This window comes from Mytilus galloprovincialis, chromosome 11 (assembly GCF_965363235.1).
Source record: "Mytilus galloprovincialis chromosome 11, xbMytGall1.hap1.1, whole genome shotgun sequence".
NCBI lineage: Eukaryota > Metazoa > Mollusca > Bivalvia > Mytilida > Mytilidae > Mytilus > Mytilus galloprovincialis.
In genome coordinates this window covers 21367667-21388113 of record NC_134848.1, presented here as the reverse complement: position 1 = coordinate 21388113, position 20447 = coordinate 21367667, and the positions used below count along the sequence as shown (strand labels likewise).

At 30.9% G+C, this 20447-nt stretch overlaps 2 protein-coding genes across 2 annotated transcripts; both read left to right on the top strand.

The window, feature by feature from the left end:
* Positions 1-422: 422 nt before the first annotated feature.
* On the top strand, positions 423-5955 carry LOC143051050 (uncharacterized). Its single transcript, XM_076224108.1, has 5 exons — positions 423-546; positions 1963-2074; positions 3414-3467; positions 5086-5142; positions 5857-5955. Exons 1-5 carry the CDS (start codon positions 487-489, stop codon positions 5877-5879), a joined length of 306 nt encoding a protein of 101 aa, XP_076080223.1. The 5' UTR covers positions 423-486; the 3' UTR covers positions 5880-5955.
* A 4307-nt stretch (positions 5956-10262) lies between these two features.
* Positions 10263-20012, top strand: LOC143051049 (whey acidic protein-like). The gene is made up of 8 exons (XM_076224107.1): positions 10263-10393; positions 13637-13736; positions 14064-14101; positions 15363-15474; positions 16972-17030; positions 18264-18357; positions 18968-19017; positions 19625-20012. Exons 1-8 carry the CDS (start codon positions 10346-10348, stop codon positions 19625-19627), a joined length of 504 nt encoding a protein of 167 aa, XP_076080222.1. The 5' UTR covers positions 10263-10345; the 3' UTR covers positions 19628-20012.
* Positions 20013-20447: the final 435 nt, after the last annotated feature.

Sequence of the window (20447 nt, the reverse complement as noted above, 5' to 3'; positions counted from 1 at the left end):
AAAGTACGGTTGTACAGTACTTACAGTTGCTAAAAGCTAGGTAAAAGCCAAAACAATTAATAACAGAAATCTTGCATTTTAGACTAAAATCAACTTCAAGACAACCCTCCAAGGGTTTAGGTGTTTAAGGCCATAAAAATGACTTGTGCATGTCAACAGAGTCATACGCCAATGCACGATGATGTAAGAATTTAAAGATTAAATAGGGAAACTAAAAGACGTCAAAACATGAAAACATGAAAACAATCCTTGATAAAATCACAATAATTTCAAGCCCTATGAATTATTCCACAATTAATATTAACATCTGTTTGTTACGTTTTATCTGCAGGCCAGTAATTTATTTGCTTATTATTCGGATCGCCCAAATCATCAACATGTTTCACAATTGCGTAATACAGTCCACTGTACATAATTTACACTTTTTTTCTGTAGTGTACATATAAATTATGACATTGTCTTAGAATTATTCATACACCTAATCTTATGAGAATGTTGAAAGTTTGGATTGTTTTGCTTTGCGTACTTCATTATTCATATTCACAAGTAAGTTTTGTTAACTTGTAAATAGCTTTGAATGTTCCTCTCGTATCTTTTGCCCCTCTTTTATGTATGTTTAGAAAGATTATTACATTGGCATTGATATTTAATTGCGAATATATATAGACTTGTTAAAGTTACCAAGATTCTACTTTAGTACGCTAAATATTGTATTAACACGTTTGATTACGTACGATAAGAATCAACAAAAAAGAGTCTCCAGTCAAATTTACTTCAACCAACTACCTGTGGTGATGTTTTAGATTGTAATTACCCTTATCTATGCATAACCGGTTAATTTATAGTAAACATTTTCGTTACAAAAATTACTAAATAATTTCTTTTGATTCTACGTTGATGATTCGTATAAAAGTGCATACATCATCATAACTTGTCCGGTGATGTTAATTATAAAGCTCATAAACTACGAATGACCCATAAACACTCATTTATCCTTTGAATATACCCAATCTTAAAGGTTATCAATTCAACAATGTAGTGTGATCTTTCAAATTGTTTTATCGGTACTAAAATGATTATACTTTTTGATAAATTAAAATATAGGGAGAATTGAGATATCACAAAAAAATATATAGATATTATAGTAAAAAGATGTGGTATGGGTGCCATTACGACAACTTTATATCAAAGTCACAATTTGTCAAGGTGAATCACTAATGAGTCATGCCACTGATGGTGGAGTTTTAATTCCCAGAGGATATCACCAGCCCAGTAGTCAGCAAAATTTCATTCCTAGTATCTATGATGAGTTTATTTATATAATTACAATAGTAGTTAAAATTAAAGTACACAATCAACACAGAGCATATATTTATATATTATGGAAATATATGCGCTAATTAGCTGGAGTTGACGGGCATAGTTAAGGCTACTTCGTTATTTATTACGAAAAGAATATAATAATTAAACTTGATTAGCAGGTATAATTGTCTTCTACTAATATGACCAATAAGCCGGATTTTTTTTAAAACACAATCTAAATTTGTCAAATGCTTCTGTTTTATAAAAAAAAATCCAAGCAAACACTTGCACTGGCTGTTAACATTGGTTTATTTTCATCAATTATTCAATATATAATCTTGAATACACATTAGAATTGAGATCGGATACTTTCTACTGAATTGTTTTAACGTAAGACAAGACAGCAATATTTCCTATGGATTTATGATAATTATGTAACAATCTGTAAAAAAGAAGATGTGGTAAGTTTGACATTTGACAACTCTCCCCAAGAGACTAAATAACACAGAATTTAACAACTATAGGTCATCAAATTACAGGATCAATTTGTTTGTTTTAATCAATGACTTGTTTATATAACAGACAAGGGATTTGAGATGTTTTTATGCTTACAAAGCATGTGAAAAAAAAAGTTGCAGACTATATTTATATTCTTAATAGGGTCCAAGTAGTACCATTACATGTCCATTATGTTTGCTAGGAGCTAACTCACAATGTCAAGTTTGTGTCAACGTCAATCACCAGTGTAACACAGATACTGACTGTGGGATAGGTAAGTGTATTTCTGCATTGTTGTATCAAGATTCTGACTTTAAATCAATTCCGGGAAGGACCCGATTTTTTTTATTTAATTAATTTCTATAAATTTAAAGCAATGAAAGCTCACAGTCGAGCGGATTTTCGAAAGTCGTTCGGTAAGCTCCAAACAAACACTATATTAGTTTAAGCCTCAGTCTATTTAAATTGGTCAGTTACCTCTCCCACGGTAAGCAAAAACGAAAAGCAATTTTGTGAAATAAAATTTATCAGGCCAGTGAAATAATCTTTCTTATACCAGCTCTCTTTGTGTAAAAGCATGCGGTGATGTTTAATTCACAAGAATATTCCTGTACTAAGTGAGGAGTATAAAAGTAGGTATCATTCCTTTAAGCTTTTAATTTAGCCATTTCATAAGAGTTTTTTTTTATTTATTTTTTCTTAGAGTTCGTAATTTACGTTATTAAATTTTTGTAAACATAAGGAACATAAACGTCTTCTCGTCAACAAATTGTATGTTCTTAATTCTTAGAAAACGCATTGTTTGTTATTTATGAAAACAACTTTGTCATACGGACACGTCGACTACAACCTTGTTATATTTTTAATTTGATACTTATGTACAAAGATGATGTATAATCTAACTATGAAACTTAAGCTACATATATATTAACCTCAAATCAAGATTAAAATGACGAGAAAAGCATTACTTTGACTAGCGAATCTATCATAGTTTAATATGACATGGATGGTTTATTGGTCTAAAGCGGAAGACACGACACAGATTGTTTTTTCCACGACGTCACACATGCAGGGGTGCGAATACTGCTGCGGAAAACACAAAAGAAGAGCTTATATTAGTCAAACACTTACAACGAATAGCAACACGTCGGACCAATAAAACATTCATAGTAGTGAAAAGTGCGGACTCTCAGAATTTCATTAAGAAACCTGATCTAATTTCAAGGTTCGATATTTTCACCGTTTCAATTGTGATCGGTGACGAATACCACTAGTAAATGGAATGCAACAGTCTACTGTCAGAGAGACAACTACTAATTGACAAGAAATACCTGTTGAACTGTTATGTTTTAAAATTTAAGCTATTATGAACCAAAAACGGCAATATTAACCTCTAAAATTGTGCCAAACTTGTTACAGTTTTAAATGACAAACTGGATTCTCTAAAATGTCAACCTGTCGGCTGTACTGCTCCTGATACCGTTGTAATATAACTCATACTTATGCTTCCTCAACAAATGTACAACGCAATGTGATGCCTTGTTCAACTTAGGTGATACCAGAATAAAATTATATATATGTAATATAGTAACGCCAACTCTGATACATTTTAGGTCATCTGTGTTGCTCGAACCCATCATGTGGTAGATATTGTCTAAGACTACCAGGTATGTGATTCATTTTTAATAACAACGGTATGCAATCATAACTAGGGTATCATTTGGATAATGGATTGACCTCAAGGATTTTTTTTTTTTATTAAAATTGAGAATGAAAATTGGGAAAGCGTCAAAGAGACAACAACCCGACAAAAGAGCAAACAGCAACCGAAGGCCACCTATGGGTCTTCAATACAGCGAGAAACTCCCGAACCACGAGGCGTACTTCAGATGGCCCCTAAACAAAAATGTATACTAATTAAGTGATAATGGACGTCATACTAAACTCCGAAATATACACAAGCAACTAAGATTTAGATAATTTCTTTCTTAAGTTACTTTATCTAATGTACGATAAGAATGTAATTTCCCATTCATTGATCGTTATCCATAATCACAAAAATATAACTAATACCATAAGAAACACCAGGGGTAGCACATGTGGATCAAGATATGCTTACCCTTTAATAGCACAAGGGATCAATCCCAATTTTTGGTGGGGTTCGTGTGTGTTCTGTGTACAATTATTTGTTTGTCTATGGCGTTGTTAGTGTTTTCGATCTATGAATTTGAATGTCCCTCTATTATCTCTTGTCACTCTTTTTTTATCGTACTAGTATTATACAAGAGTAAAATGACCTTTGCACTCTCCAGAAGCATCTGAGATCACCAGTTTAATATGATATTCGTTTATCGTTGCTTTTGGTTATCTTTGTAATGTTTTATTGTCTTTCGATTGTTTACATGATGTTGTCATCTTTTTTTAACCTTTGAGTGTCCCTTGATATTATCTTCCTCCTAATTATTAAGTCATGAATAGGTAATAATAATCCTGTAGAAATTGAATTTTTATATTTTATAAAACATACGTATAGCTAATTGTTATCCGTATGATTGTTGTTCAAAGATACATAAAAGTCTGTATCAAAGAAAATATCATGATGATATAACAATGCTTATGCAATTGAAGAAGGTTTGGATTGAACAAAACAATGAAACACATTTGATTAATATAAGTAATATGTGGAATTAAGGAAGTTTTGCTCTTATCTATTTACATTTTTACCTATCATGTATGTTTGTTTTGTTCACACATCGTTGTCAATATAGTGGATTTTTTATGCAACTGTCATACAATTGAGAGGTTTGGCCAGCTAAAAAACCAAAGTTAATCCACTATTTTCTACATAAGAAAATATCGTTACTAAGGCAGTAATATGACAGTTGTTATCCTTCCGTTCTATTTGTTTGAGCTTTTGATTTTGCCTGTTGATTAAAGACTTTCTAATTTGAATGAATTTTCCTCTGATATTTTTGTTATTTCAATTTTTTAACATATAACAAAGGCATTGCACCCACGCCAACGGCATTTAGTCTATGAATGATGCCAGATGGTTTCATGTCACATATCATCATGGATATATCCGATATATTTGTCATATCCCACCTTTTCCCACGTTTTTCTAACGGAGTAGAAATCCGGTCTTCTGTAACAGATTGTGAAAATTAACTTCATGTTTTGTTTTTTTTTTTAATTCAAGTTCCATTGTATGCTTTTTTATATTTTATATACACCATTTCATTTAAATTTGTTAGATATGAATAAAAAGATTTTTTTTCTTTGTAGGACAGGGTCACTGTCTTACCTGTTGTGGACCTCCTCCATGTTGTAATACGTGTGGTTGTAAGTTACAAATTACTCAGTATAATAATTGCTTAAAACTTGTTAAACTATCAAAAAGGTTAAATTACCAATCAGTATCTATTTGCTCAAAACGACAGCTAATTTCAGCTGTTTCCTGATCTTTCTTTTTTAAAGGTGCATTTTCAAATAAATTTCTATAAATTCATAATGTCCAACTCAAATACTTGATTTCAATCAAAACAATTTATATTTATACTATAAAAAGATTCATATTTCAGCTTTACTTCGAGAGTAAATAAAATGAAGCTGTTATTGAATTATTCTTTATAGTAATTAAAATAAATCAAGATAAATAGGAAACATATATATTGACGTACATTTGTAAATTGGAAAATAAACCTTGTAAATGTTATGTAAATAAGATTCAACCAAATATTTACCCCATTTTCAAACTTTTCTCTAAATTCATCGTTTACATTTAGAATAAATGTTTTGTAAATGTTAAACCTTGACATTTACGAGGAATTTAAATTCTTTTAATCCATCATTGTATGCAGCGACGGTACACAAAGAGTTCAACTCCCATGCAATACATCAATGCAATTGATCTTTATTTGACATCAATTGGATAACCATGGTATCAGTCAGAGAGGAAAGGGTATGAGGTCAAATTTTGTATTAGTTTATTTGTTGTTAGTGATGACTTTACATATATACCGTTATAGAATACCATTTTTTTTTATATATTTGCAGTGGAAGGACCAGTTCCATCATAAAATTGATGTTTTACGCAAGGTTGCTGTCACAAAAATGTATATCTTGATAATGAGCACAGTAAAGACTTCAAAGCATTGTTTTGTTCATGATTCCTTTTTAGATAATACATAAAAACACGTTTTTACAGCTCAGTTTTATAGGTATATGAAATATGGATACATGACCACATAACCAAAATTAAAACACACGATATTTACTCGTTGTTGATATCTATTTTTATCGATTGAATTGTCTTACATTTGTCATCACGGGGATTTTAAGAATTATTTATGTTGTTTCTAGTTTGGTTTTGCTTACTGTTGTTACGTTGGCGTTTATTTTAGAAGCAGATAAGTGTTTCCGTTGTTCCATTGTTTTCCACAGTTATATACTGTATCCCTTGTTTTTGGTTCGTGACCCGTATTTGTGTTTGCTTACTTGCTATTATTACTTTTGTACAGTGACATACTATTGTTGCTTTCATTAACGGCAAACTATTGTTTCTAATCATTAATGTCATTTTGTCTCTTATAGAGTATTGTCTCATTGGTAATCTTACTACATCTTTGTATTTATATATAAACAGACCGTTCGTTTTCCCGTTTGAACGGCGGTTGTACACTAGTTGTTTTCGGAACCCATAGTAGCTAACTGTTCAGTTTAAGCCAAGGCTCCGTGTTAAATACCGTACTTTGACCTATAATGGTTTTTCTTGACAAATTGTGACTAGGATAGAGTGTTGTCTCATTGGCAGTCTTCTTATATCTATATACATATGGTCAGCTTCAAATTGACGAATTCAGAGAATTTTGATTCATGTTGTTTAAAACCATGTTTTAGTTTTCATAGAACTGTGGAGGATAAAAGTATAATCTATTCATTTTTTTTATATTATTGAACAGAATATACGCCAGCTTAAATTGAGTCATAGAGAAAATTTATATTGTTCAAAAATTTAAACCACACCTAACTAAGAAATCGGTTATTTAATACACGTGTACATGTAGCCTGTTGAGCAAACATTGTTTACTAGATATCCAGTCCAAGCCCCCTCAAACGAACAGGAGATGACGAAAGTTTATGGCTTGCTTTGCACATTTTAAAGTTGTCACTTTAACATTAGTTAATCTATAGGACAATTTCACAAAAAAACATCTATATATGTCAATAAAAAATGCGTTCTTTATTTCTGTATCAGGACTGACTAAACAAGGTTTATCGAGGTACCAATGGGGACATACAGGGAGAGTACCTGACAAAGAAAACGCGATGAAATATTGTGAAAAGAATCATTCAATAACACAGCATGCGAAATTAACCAGGTACACACTCATGACACCATGAGAATGTATAAGAAAGCCAGGAATATAAGTCGATTGAATATTTTTGTTGCTCAATGTTACTTTTATTTCCTTACTGTGGAGTGCTAACTACATTATTTAACACTCATGGGTTACCAGATTACGAATCGAGTATCCGGTTTACTAAATAAAGTATATCGAATCAATGAAACTAATAATGTCAATGTATTATGTAACACATTTCACGAATATTTACTAAATGTAAACTGGGCGTTCCTTACACAAAGTATGCACCTAAAGTACATATAATATAAAACAATTAATATATGTTCATCGAAAATAACACACATACTTTAAATATAGCTCGCTATAAAACCAGATTTATTTCATTTTTTTCTACATAAGTAAATGCCTGTACTAAGTCAGGATTATGATAGTTATTTTTAATACGCTTGATGTGTTTGAGCTTTTGATATTTAATCAGAATCTTATAGTAAACATGCTTACAGTAAACTTTAACTAACATTTAATTATGACCTTGTGGTGGTTAGCTAATCAATTTCACTAAACTTATTTATATAACAATGTATTACTCAAGTTATTTCACTTGACTGGGCGGAGTCTAGCCGGTTCACTCATAATACACCAGTCCATCTTAACATAGGTGTTTTAGGATAAACTCATCAATAAAGTGTGCAATCATTATTTTGTAAATTCATTTGACGACACTGATAGGTGATTAGAAATCAGTAATAATTATAACGGCAATCATCCTTATCACACAGATCTTCAAATAGACTGTCCTTATGCAAATTAAAGCATAAACTCCACCTGATCAGTTGAAATAACATTGGTAATACTTGCTAATGAATACATTATTTGCATACACGAAGAAATATAAACTAACGCAATTTTCTATTATTAGGTTTACAAAATATGGCATGGTAGCATTCTTAAACTTCATGCAAATGGACTCAGAATACATGTATAATGTAAAAAGTCTAGTCCAAATAACCAATGTTCAAATTTTCAAAAACTTATTCGAAATTTCTAGGAAAATATTAATTGTGCATTAAAGTAAGTTCCTTCAAGTTAAGGCGCATTTATTCTTGTAATAATCATTGATTAAACAACTGCGTGGTACTCAACCAATGCGAGGCACGGGATTTTAAGTTTCTAATCAGACCAAAGTTATGTCAAATTTATGAATTATTCAGTCAAACCAGATACCAATTTTAGCTAGTGATTTCATTGATGACAAACAGCATACTTATATCAATTTATAATTGTGGTTTCCATGACTTCACATAGAAAAAATGATTACTAATACGTCTAAATTTACTTCAATAACTAACTGGTTATTTCAAATGCATTATTTCAGAGTTATTACTGCACGTTCTAACTGATACCGGAAGCTCAATAGGCAGTGCTTTAATACTGACATAATTCACCGCTCAGAAAATTGTAAATTTGAATTGACTGCTACACTGACTTTTGTTGAAAGAATCAGTTGATAAAGACTCCATAAGGATTTAGGTGCTTATTCTTTAATTGTTTGTAAGGAACGTATCGTTTTAAATTTTCCCTGCAGTTTGTGTTGTGGTTAAATACCTCGTTGCAAACAAAGGTAAATTAAGAAAACCACCTTTGACGTAACGAAATGTATTAGTTTTATTTCAATCGATAAGCGCTGTAAGTGTATATTGAATAACACATTGATAAACCCTGTGTATTACCTGCAAGTGCAATATCAACTGGAGAAGACGTTACTAAGTTGAAAACTTTGTGTCTAGTCCATTTGTCTCTTTTTGGAACAATATAATATGATTAAACTAATATCAACTGAGCACACGTAAAATGCATTATTTCATAAACTAAAATGCCCTTTTAAGGTGTTTGTTTTTCCTTTGTATCGACTTTTGAACTGTATCTAACTTTTGACTGTGAAAAGAAGTGAAGTTCATATATCACTTAAATACGGGAAAATGAAAAATAAATATTTCAATAATCTCCTTCAAAATTTAATAAAATTCAATGAAGATTTTTAAAACTCATTGATGTCTGAAAATGATTTACCACAAAATAACCTAAATGTTGACGACGACGGAAGCTAATGTGTCTATGATTCGCTTTCGACATAAATATTAATGGCTTGAATAAAATGATTGCAATTTGATAGGTCTAAAATAAATGTATAAAAATGCAAAACATTAATTAACAAAATAAGTTATAAATAAACAAAGATATTTTTCAATAAATGTTAAACGCTCTATTTACTTTATGCTTATATTGTTGCGATTAGTACACTACACGGATAGATCTCATACAGCTAATTATATAGCAAAATACGTACATCACGAACATTTAATATATTTAATCATTTCATTTGACGAACCCGATGTATCCTTGTTGTTTTCAGATAACCCGACAATTAAAAAAACATTTCTTCATTTAATTTAACTGTCATAACAGTTTTCGTTCGCAATTTGTATGTCCTTGTTTGCAATTATCTCAGGTTAATGTACGATTACACAACAACATCATCCTTTACATTGAGTTAACAGGATAACATGGGAACCTATCTGTCCTTTTAAAATAAATCGTCAGTACATAATATCACTATCTATCAGGAGTATGTTTTGATAAATAAATGATTGTCTGTTGAGGTTTAGTTTTGTCATCATTTGTGTAGTTGCTGTGCAAACTGTTTCCTTTAGCTTCAATTTTTCGTGGATTCCTGTCTCATTGACGTAAATGCCACATCTTTTTTAAACCTACAGTATTAGATGCTCCATCTGAATTACTTGAAAACATCTTCATGACAAATGATATATGTACTTTGTCTGTTGTACATGGTTTTGTATGATTTTCTTCTTCTGAATGGTTTAATTGGTCCGGAATCTTTTTTCTCGTTCGTTAAACAAATCTGTTGTTAATTGTTATAATATTTAATTACGGAAAGGTTGAGCCGTAAAATATACAGATTGTTTTCTTTAAATGTCACATGCTGTATTAGGCCATTAATCAGGTTAATATGATTTACTACGACATGTTATATGCATTCAAGTGTTATGCGCATTCAGAAATAATTACAATTTTTGTTATATAAACAATTTCACACTTATACCGTTTTTATTTCTGCTAGTTATCAGTATAAGACGTTGTTTACATTTACATTTGCGGCGATGATGTGGTCAGCTGTGATTTTGATACTTTGTTTATTTCATTCATATGTAAGTTATATAAATACTTATATCTGGTACTTTTAAAACCGTAATGTTCTTCTCTTTATTACTACCCTGATGGATTTAAAGTATCTATTAATATCATTGCTTTGTTATAATATGGGGACGAAGTCCCCTATTACAGTAGAAAATTCAATAAAAAAAAAGAAAAAAGAAAATCGGGAAAATTTCCCGAATTTTTCATTGTACTAATGAACTCAAAATCGTTCAATTTTTTTTTTTTGTCGGGTTTTTTAATTTCCGGATCTGCGCAGAACACATAACTCTACTTCCTTCTTCCGGTCTTGTTGTCGTGCGACTTTGATTAGTCTAGTAAAATATAGGAGCTCAAGGAACACAATACTAAGATATTTCATTTTTAATCATTCTTTGTCTTTAGTATGAATAGACGTTACCTGATGCATTGCGTTTCTTTGTTTACATTGAACATGACGTCATAACTTGAATAACGTCACAAGTAAAATCCCTGACAACAGAATCAAATCGGAAACGTTACGGTATTTCCGTTTCTTTTTTTAACATATATTTAAGTTACAAAAATTAATTTAAACAAACTTCGTCCCCATTCACAGGTAATGCCTGCCTCATATTACGAATTAAAGTATGTGCTCAAGAACCAAAACAGATGTACGTATCAATTCAAAAATGTTTCTTCAATAAAAAGAATCTACAAATTAAACAACATTATTCATTTACAATTATATACGGGTGCGTTCTTTTTGTTATAACTTGCGTTTGTAGCGTACACGGTTTTTAGTGGAGTTCGTGTTGTTTCTTAATTATTATTTATAACTGTTGATGTAAATGTACTTTGGTTTTGTGAGTCTTTGTTTACTCCTTGGTTTTGATTGTTATCGTCTATTTATTTGAACGTGTTTCTTATGCACTACTCAGAACATTTGTTTTAATCAATTAACTTTTATCCAACATTCTGATAACTACCTATATTTTATATCTGCTAGAAAACAGACATTTAAGGACAATAGTACAATGGACCTATTAATAGCTAACCAAACCTCCAACTTGTATGATATATGTATTTAGTTCCGTTGTTTTAACAACATTACATGAGCAACCCAAACAGACGTGCATTATAATTATTCAAACTGGTAATAGTTTAGATCCAATGTGCAAAGTTGTTTAAACATACAACAAAGATAACACAACTAAATTAAAGAACAAAAAGAAAACTATTTCTGAATCTTTTAAAGACGCCAAACCATATCTTTTGAAAAAAAATAAAGGAACACTAAAGGATAGGAGAATCAGACGAGAGCATTTCCCGTTAGACTTTAAAATGCTTTTATTTAAATAAAATATGAACCTCTACTTGTTGAGTTCCGTTATTTATATATTTATTTATTGATATTAGACTTTTTTTTAGTATTTCTTTATTTTTTATTTTCAAAAGGTATGCAAAAAAGTTACAGGAATCTTATAGAATTCTAAAAAATGGGTTAATGACCGATAAACCTAAAAAATTAACGGACAATCTTTTTAAAGGACTACATTGATGAAACTAGAGGAGTCCACATAGCTGTCAAAAAATCAAAAACTATAGTAGAGCAGTGTTAAAAGCATAACAGGAATTGTGAAAAAGAAGGAATAGTAGAACCAACCACATAATACACCAAACGGATGCCATTTAATAAAAACAATCATAAAAGACAGACAAACTTATTGTTTCTTAAAACTGAAATCACAAAAATATTGCACTTCGAGGACAATACGTAACGAAAAGTCCTTAATCACATGGCAAAGTCAAAAGCTCCATCAAGCGCACGTTTACAACTGTCGTATTCCTGACTTGGTCATCGTTTGCTCCCGGGTAAATAATTATCTCTTTAGAAAACATACTACATCTTATTTTTTTTTATATAAACAGCCATCAAAGAACAATACATGAATATCAATTGCCTGAATTTAAGAAGTAAATTAAAACCGCTGTATTTGCTAGAGCTCATCAAAATTCAAAAATAATCAGACAATTGTTAGAAATAATCTCTGTTTATGCATAAGTTGATTTACTACATGTGTTACCACTGCCGTTGGCATAGTTCGGATCAATTATGAACGCTCTAATCAACGTGAATTTCATCGACAAAATACTTATCATTGACGCACTAATCAAAAAGATAAAAGGCCAAACAAAGTAATATTTCAAGAACATTAAGGACCATAACTTCGAAAAGTAGTTGACAATTAAAGCTTTGCCAATCAAAGTGTTATCCATGTTTCAACTAACAAGATGTAAGCCTTTGCTCTGTTGTTTAAAATGAAGAATGCAGGATATATTTTATACATAGTTTTATAAGATTTGTGTTCACAATTACGTTGATATTCCTAACAGCCGATGAATTTCAAAGAAAACTTTTGTTGCATGAAAATCTTTCTTTCAACGAGTTGAACTACTTAGTGCTAGGATCTTTTATAGAGATGAAAACATAGTGTGATATATATATGAGTATGTGCTATTTAAACGTCTGTTCTATAACCAGCTTGAAAATGGTTGGAGAAATAAATAAACACATCATAGATACCATAAATTTAGTATATACAAAAGACTCATCAGTGACGCTCGAATCCAACAAAGTTAAAAAGGCAAAATAAAGTACGAAGTTGAAGAGCATTGAGAACCAAAATTCCGCAAAGTTTTGCCAAAAACCCGTTTCCAATACATGACCCTAAACGTGTCTTTTGGAGTTGTAAAAGGGACAGTGGTGCAAGCAAGTATTATTTCCAAAATTAAACAACACATGAACTGTTACAATATCATATAGTTATGGTGATGATAGAATAATTCGAAAAAGTGATTTGTTTTTGTGCTGAAAAAGTATCTTTATTTACGTAAAACATTTATGATAGACATATAACGCGATTCGATGTCATCTATTTGTTTTGTACCCCTGAATGATCCCCTTATACGTCAAAAAAGTGTTCATATATTAGCAACTTTAGAAATCAATAGTATTATATTATAAAAAATAAACAAACCTTTTGAACTCAAACTTTGTTCTGTGTCAGCATCTTATCATGTGATCCTTTATCTGGAAACGAATAAAATGAGGAAAATGTGATGAATCAAAGCGTAGACTATGATATCATATGATTGATGACAGATAAATGTCAGATGGAAAGTACATGTGTAATACAGTTATCTTGTCTTTTTATATACAGTTAGCAATCGATCTACCATGTTTTAATACACTAATCTTGTCTTTATTTATACAGTTAGCAATCAATCCACCATGTCCAGAGATAAAACAAACAGGAAAATGTCTCGGTTTACCCAAAACAGATAAATGTCAGACAGATAGCGAATGTGGACACGGTAAGATTATAAGTACATTTTAAATCTTTAGGATAAATTTGAATAATAAACCAATATAAAATGTATATAAAAAAATGAAGATATGAAGATGTCGTTTTAAAGACTTTATTTTACATTCCGGTTTTGTCTCTTTGTGCACAATTCTGACAAATGTGTTGGTGATATATTTATTGCGAAATATAAATCCGATACTTTATGAAAAATCAGCAATGTGCTCCACTTAATTCTACTAAAAAATAAGAATAAAAACATTGACTGTTAGTACTAGAAAAACATATTTCAATTTCCTTCGATTCTATTGTTTCTTGTTGGTTTTATATTTTCTAGATTCGATGTGCTGCCCCAAAGAATGTGGAAAAGAATGTGTAAGTAGAGTCTGTTTAGGTAACAAAAAATAAAAGTTATTGTCGCATTCGTTTTAAATGTTAGTCATGACATATCGAATTACAATACAATATTCATGGAATAAATCGATATAAAAAATGCATCCCGCCCGTTTTCCCCGGATGTGATCTACCGAATTGTCACATATGATGCAGGATCTGCATCCCTATCCGTTGGAACTGAGATCACACTCAGGTTTGAGTATGATAATGTGTTTCCTTCTTAGTTTTCTGTGTTGTTTTTTGCTTATAATTGTTTGTCTCTTTCATTTTAGCCATGGTGTTGTCAGTTTTTTTTTCCACTTGTGAGTTTTGGTGTACCTTTGGTATCTTTCGTTTCTTTGTCAAAGACAAATAAAAAATGGCCAAAACAACTCAACAACAAAATTCCGAAGGATAGACAGGGTTATAATATCTAAATGATAAGTTTGCTTAAATAAAGGCAACATAGTTTTCCATTGTTGAAATAACTACTGGTATAAACGTGGAAGAGACAAAGAAGGCGCTGTTTCCGATGTGTCTTACGGAAAGTAAACAAAACTCGTTATGAAAGTGACGCGTGAATCTTTTTAATGTAAAATAAATCACAAAAAAACTGAACTCCGATGAAACTTCTAATAAAATGGCAAAATCAAAAGCTCCTAAACATCAAACGAATGGATAACAGCTGTCACATTCCTGAATTGGGACAGACATTTTCTTATGCAGAAAATGGTGGATTAAACTAAGTTTTATAGCTAGTTTTACTACATACTTGTATGACATTCGCATCACATTCTATTATATTGACAACGATACGTGAACAAAACTGTAAAAAAAAACTATACTAGGGAACGAAATGATCTTTCTTAAAATACAGAACACACTCGTTTTTTGTGGTGCTACTGTCTTTCTACTTTCAGTACAAGGTGGACATTTTGTTTTAACTTTTAAATATATATCTATTATTGTTGTAATGATCCCTATCCGTCATTGTTAACAACAATATTTCTAGGAAATGTGTGATTGGTATATTTTGTAAAAGATATTCGTGACTAGATATCCGCTAATTATAAAAAATACAATTACAAAAATAGAAGATGTGTTTCTTTAAATTTAGGAAAACCCTAATAACGTAAACAAATATTGACAATAAACAATTCTACAAAACAAAACAAAAAGCTGCTAAGGTCCAACTGACCTGTACTATTCAATTTAATATATATTGATATATAGATATCCTTTTTTTCAATTATAATTTCAGACAGTAAAGCGCAAATGGGGATTGTGTCCCACCTTTACCGACAAACCAGCGTCTTATTGTATGCGAGCATTCGTTATTTCTAATTGTGGAGGAAATGATGCAGACTGTTCAGGTATGTACCTTGTTTCACAGTATTTGCACAACAGAAATGCAAATGCAAATGATGTATAATGAGGAAAATAAACAGGGTGTTCACAATGCATGAGACAACAATGTACTCTGTTGATCATTACAGTCAGCATCAATACCATATTGCGGGTTATTTAAGCGGGTGTAAACTTTCGCGATTTTTATTGAAAAGGAAAACGAAATATTTTGGCGGTTGATGTTTTGGCGGATTCAATGTTTATCAATATTTTTGCATGAGCGTTTTTAAATTGGCGGAATTTATGTTGGCGATGTTGTTCTATACGCGAAAATCTCGACAATTTATAAAACCCAGCGAAAATAACCCGCTATACGGTATGTTATGTTTTGCAGTTATCATTCTTATAGCATTCTTCAAGAAATTCATTTGAGAAAACATACTTTAAATTGTAAATACAATCACAAATTCATATGTTAACTAGATAAGCTTCAGTCTTACTTATGAACTTCAACCCACTGCCTCAATTAAACGAGGACCGTGATTGAAAAAATAGCGAGAAGAACAACCTTTATGATATATCTTACAACTTATTCACATTAAAAATGAAATCCATACTGAATTCGTTTTACAGTCACCTTCACAAATTATTTGCTGGATACTATACGATGTTTCAGTATCGCTATTTAGAACCGATATGTTTTCGTGGTTAAAGGTGTATTTCAAAGATACCAGGAAAGTCTTTTGATGTGAAATTTTGATGTTAAGGTGTTATATTCAAAGGTGACCATGAGTTTACATGGTGGGGGATGAAGCAAAGCAGGATATCCGCACATTCACACTTCTGCGGAGTTTATGCGAGACTATGTAACCAAGATTTGTGTTTTTACTAAATTATTTTTTCTTTGTAAAATCTTCAAATTCTGTTGCCTGAGAGGTGTATATGCAGTATAAGTCATCATTATATATATGTTTTTTAAATACATAGGAAAAAATGAAATTTGTATTATGTCTGCTTAGGTTCCATTGAATTGTTTACATGTTGCAAAAGGCAAAGGCAAAGAGGCAAAGGACTTTAGAGCAACCACGGACCTTAACAAATTTTATTTTGTTTATATAAAAAAAGGAGATGTGGTATGATTGCCAGTGAGACAACTGTCTACAAGAGACCAAAATAACACCGAAATTAACAACTATAGGTCACCGTACGGCCTTCAACAATGTGCAAAGCCGATACCGCATAATCAGCTATAAAAGGCCTTGATATGACAATGTAAAACACTTCAAACGAGAAAACTGACGGCCATATTTATATAAAAACATGAACGAAAAACAAATGTTATTCATAAACAAACGACAACTACTGAATATGATGATTTGAAAATCATAGAATGTCCAATAAAATTTGCCAATCAGTTTCAATACACAAAAAAAAACTAAAAAGCCCAAGATTGGCGCTTAAAAGTAGCATTAAAACACCAACAATGAACCAATTTAATACAATTGTAATTCCTTTTCCAACAGGTACTAAGAAATGCTGCCCAAATATATGTGGATCGCGACAGTGTAAAGAACCCGCAACGGTAAGTAGCTTACTAGATAAGTTTAAGTTTTTGTGTTCAGGTTATATTTTCATATCATTAAATATCTGTTATAGGAGTTAAGAACTATGAATAACAAAAGCAAAATACAACAAATAGCGAAACAAATAAGTACAAATACAGAATAGTTGGGTGTTGAATTATAATCGAACGAATAGAGAATAATGTGGTGAAGAGGAAAAGTGAAAATAAGATTAAAAATCCCTTTTACTCAGTCAACGGATTTTAAGACCTTTGCAAATAAACTCATAATATCTAGGATTGAAATTTTGTATTTGCACCAGCCACGGGTTTCGTCTACAAATGACTCGTCGGTGACGCTCGAATCAACAAAAAAAGTCTAATAAAAAACAAAAATAAAGATAAGTTAATGTAATCCTTTCTTTGGGTAAAAAAGCATTAGTATTTCAAAAATTCAATAGTTTGTCCAGTTACTTATGATTATGACTATATCTATGATAACTCATGTACACTGGACTGGTGAAACCCGCGGGCAAATACTATTCTAATCTGCATCGACCTTTTAGTTGGAAATAAACTCATAGATACCAGCTCTTAACAATCAATTAATAACTCTATTTCTCCCTTATTTTATGATTATCAGCTTTTCAAATCAGTACACACTCTTTTGTCCTATAACTTGATAAAAAAGTAGTTGAATCTCTAATATCAGTGCATAGGAATTGTTTGTTTACCAATGCAATTAACTTACCTCCATTATAGGAGCATAAGGAATACTGATCCCTATATAAATACAAATTTTAAAAAAAAAGATTTCAGTCATGATACATCCTTCGAGTAAAAAAATCGTTGTACAATTCTTTAACATGATAGATAGAATAAAGTGTTTATGAAATCTTTAATGTTAAAGACGGGAAAATTTATCATACTGTGAATTCATTATTATTCGTTGCTAGATATTTTGTGTATTTTGTAGAAACCGATATAAAATCACAACAGTCCGAGAACTGAGGACATTTTAAAACGGAAAGTCCATTATCAAACACATCAAACGCATGGATTACAACTGTCATATTTTTGAATTGGTACAGAAATTTTCTGATGTAGATATGGTGGATTAAACTGGTTTTATAGCTAGCTCGACCTCTCACTTGTATGACGAAATTAATCAGTCTACAACAATATTAATAATTCAAATCAACCAATTGACATTTTTTTTCTTCTAATCTATAAAAAAATATATATATATTACAGAAGCCTCGACCACAGTGTTCTTCTCAAAACAACATAAACAAGGCCGCCCGCTGTCACCTTCACCAATGTAGTCATGATAAAGAATGTACCCAAGGTAAGGACATTCAGCTATTAAATACAAGTTAGATATACACCAATGTAGCCACAACTATTGAGATAGAAATGCAAAACAACGAACAATTGATAATTATGTATTGGATTGAAACCGATTCTGTGTAGTTTTAAGGTTATCATTTGTGAAATGCAAAATAAAAAAAAACTACTCAACTCACAGGAAAACTTAAAATTAGAAGTAGGCAAAATCAAAATGTTAAACACATCAAACAAATTGATAACAACTGTAAAACATACTTGGTACATACATTTTCTTATGTATAAATTGGTGGAATAAACCTTGTTTTATAGCTAACTAAACCTGTGAGTTCACTCGTTGTGTGGCTTAAACCCTATTGTTATGTTTCCCCGAGATTGGGGGACCCGAAAAGCATGCGTCCTGTCAGTGCATAGAAAAAAAGAATAAATAGTGCGTCTCATATCATGTAAGCATTCATCTTTATATTCGGCATCATTATTCTTTTTTACGATGCCAATGACAGTATCTGTTTTATCATGCTTAGTTTTTAGTGTCTTCTTTTGAACTTGTGATGAAGAATCCCATTGCTATAATCGTCTTTGAGTCAACTGTATTAATCATATTGTTTCAGGTAAAATATGTTGCGATGTTACTTGTGGAATAGGTTGTACAGAACCAAATGTAAGTTAACATAATCTAACGAATTCGTCCAATGTATCATCAATTTCCTTTAAAACCCTATAAATTGTTTTGTTGAAAATCGGTTATTAATTGTAACATGATTATTGAATTCATGGTAACGTATACGATTGCTCTATCGATAAGACAGTGGTGGCTTAATACAATATACATGACGTGGAATAAGATAAAAACATAAACTATCCCTGTTTTCACATGTGAAATAAATGATGTGTGAGTTCTGAAATCTGTTATTTACATTACTTTTGAATTGTGTAAGCATAGTAAATGCAATGACGGTACAGTTTATTTTCATATCCAATGTAAACTATCAATTGGTCGTTCTTGGTATCGGGTAGGCAAAACTAACAAGAAGGGATGTATTGTCAGATTATGTATTTGATATTTGATTCACATCAATACAGTTTTGTTTCTGATGACGTATCTAAGCGATATAATTATTGTTTTAACATATTCCAATGTAGAAGGTCAAAACGTAAGAAAAATTGTGTTTTAGTTTTTCATTATACAACCAATCAGAGATAATGTATGCATGTTTACGGTTTTGCATATTTGTGTTTTATCAGACCTTTTGTTATTCCTTTTGCAGTGAATGCAACAGAACGATAAGAAACATTTTGCAGGAGGCTGAAACCAGCATGTTATTCATAAAATATTGACAGTTAATTGCTTGTTTTGCACATCTTATATGTACTTTTGAAAAAAATCAATGTATTTACATTTGTATTATTCTATAGAAAACTTTATCAAGAAAACATAAGAATAAATTGAAATTAAATAAAATAACGTTCTTTTTTCTGTATCCTCGAATCTTGGGTACTTAATTTTCTTATTCATTCTTTTGATGTAACATCGGGGAAAACAAGAGAGTGTATGTAAATAAGTATGAAAGTGACAAACCCTTTAAATTAAAATATATTATTATGTTGCTCAATCATTTGGGTTCTATGTCACGGTTTTATAAACTATTGGTTGTATGTTGGTGTTTTTTTTTTTTATTTTGTTAGCCATGGTGTTGTAAATAGATATAATAAGATATGATATGATTGTCAATGAGACAACTCTCCATCATAATCACAATTTTTTTTTTTTTTTTACTTAATATGAAATGTAATGCCCCTTGTATTTTTCAATCCACTTTATCAATATTCAAAAATTTCTAAAACAAGAAAAAGGCATAATGTGATAGGCTTTTATATCTAGTTTAGGAATTATTAACACTTCGTCTTACATTCTGTTGTTAACCATGTGAACGGATGATTATACTATGTTTTATGGCGTCAACAATCACAATAATTGAAAGAGTAAACTTTTTCGTACATTATACTCTAAAAGTTTGATAAAAATCATTCAGACAACATTGTAATCATAAGATTTGATCGACACGAGCTTTGCATTTTTTGTAAAGAGAA